This window comes from Neopelma chrysocephalum, unplaced genomic scaffold, assembly GCF_003984885.1.
Source record: "Neopelma chrysocephalum unplaced genomic scaffold, ASM398488v2 Primary Assembly neopelma1_88998, whole genome shotgun sequence".
Taxonomy (NCBI): Eukaryota; Metazoa; Chordata; class Aves; order Passeriformes; family Pipridae; genus Neopelma; species Neopelma chrysocephalum.
The window spans coordinates 1-1,594 of NW_020918034.1; the positions used below are offsets into that span (position 1 = coordinate 1).

Here is a 1,594-nt window from a genome sequence, read left to right on the forward strand (position 1 = left end):
GGGGGATTTCAGCCATCCTGGGGAAAAGGAGGATTTTAGACATTCTGGGAAAAGTGGAGTGGGAAAAGGGGGAGTGGGAAAAAGCGGATTTTGGCCATTCTGGGGAAAGGGAGAGTGGGGAAAGGGGGACCAGGAAAAGGGGGATTTCAGGCATTCTGGGGAAAAGGGGGATCCGGGCGGGGAGCTGGATCTGGCTCCGTCATTCCCGTTTTTCCGGCAGCATCCTGTTTGCGGACATCGTGGGGTTCACGCAGCTGTCGTCGTCGTGCAGCGCCCAGCAGCTCGTCAAGCTCCTCAACGAGCTCTTCGCCCGCTTCGACAAGCTGGCGGCTGTGAGTATTCCCGGGAAATTCCGGCCGGGAATGGGGTGCGGGGGTTGGGAAACGGCCCAAAGGATTGGGGATGGGAATGGGGAAGTTTGGGTGTTCTGGGATGTTGGGGTTGGCCAGGGGGAGGATTGGGAAAATAGAGGTGGGAATGGAGGGAGTCGGGAATGTTGGGGAAGGAGGGGTTGGGAATGTTGGGGAAGGAGGAGTTTGGGAAAGAAGGGTTTGGGAATGTTGGGAAAGGATGGATTGGGAATGTTGGGGAAGGAAGGGGTTGGGAAAGGAGGAGTTGGGAATGTTGGGAGAAGGAGAGGTTGGGGATTTTAGGGAAGGAAGAGTTTGGGAAATAAGGGCTTGGGAATGTTGGGGAAGGAAGGGGTTGGGAAAGGATGGACTGGGGGTGTTGGGAAAGGAGAGTTTGGGAATGTTGGGAAAGGAAGGGGTTGGGAAAGGAAAGGGTTGGGAAAAGAAGAGTTGGGGAAGGTAGGAGTTGGGAATACTGGGAGTGGAGGGCTTGGGAATGTTTGGGAAGGAGGGGCTTGGGAAACAATGGGTTGAGAATGTTGGGAAAGGAGAGATTGGGAAATTTGGAGAAGGCGGAGTTTGGGAAAGGAGGCCTTGGGAATATTGGGAAAGGAAGAGTTTGGGAAATGAGGAGTTGGGAATGTTGGAGAAGAAGAGGTTGGGAATGTTGGGGAAGGAAGGGGTTGGGAATGTTGGGAGCAGATGGCAGACACATCCCAAAGGATTGGGAATGGGAATGGGAATGGGGAAGTTTGGGTGTTCCGGGATGTTGGGGTTGGCCAGGGTTGGGGTGGGAAAATAGAGTCGGGAATGGAAGGAGTTGGGAATGTTGGAGGAGGGGAGGTTGGGAAAGGTGGAGGTTGGGAATTTTGGGAAAGGATGGATTGGGGAGGTTGGGAATTTTGGGAAAATAGAGGGTTGGGAATGTTGGGAAAGGAGGAGTTGGGAATGTTGGGAGAAGGAGAGGTTGAGGATTTTAGGGAAGGAGGAGTTTGGGAAAGGAGGAGTTGGGAATGTTGGGAAAGGAGGGTTTGGGGATGTTGGGAAAGGAAGGGCTTGGGAAAGGAGGGGTTGGGAATGCTGGAAAAGGAAGGGCTTGGGAAAGGAGGAGTTGGGAATGTTGGGAAAGGAAGGGGTTGGGAATGTTGGGAGCAGATGGCAGACACATCCCAAAGGATTGGGAATGGGAATGGGAATGGGGAAGTTTGGGTGTTCCGGGATGTTGGGGTTGGCCAGGGTTGGGG

At 53.9% G+C, this 1,594-nt stretch overlaps 1 protein-coding gene across 1 annotated transcript in view; it reads left to right on the plus strand.

Moving 5' to 3' along the window:
• Positions 1 to 220: 220 nt before the first annotated feature.
• LOC113979792 (adenylate cyclase type 3-like) overlaps positions 221 to 1,594 on the plus strand; it is a gene marked incomplete at its 5' end in the record, with an annotated part of 3,166 nt that continues 1,792 nt past the window's right edge. Inside the window, one exon of the mRNA XM_027707077.1 lies at positions 221 to 332. Coding sequence (XP_027562878.1) covers positions 221 to 332 — 112 coding nt within the window. The remainder of the gene's footprint in view (positions 333 to 1,594) is intronic.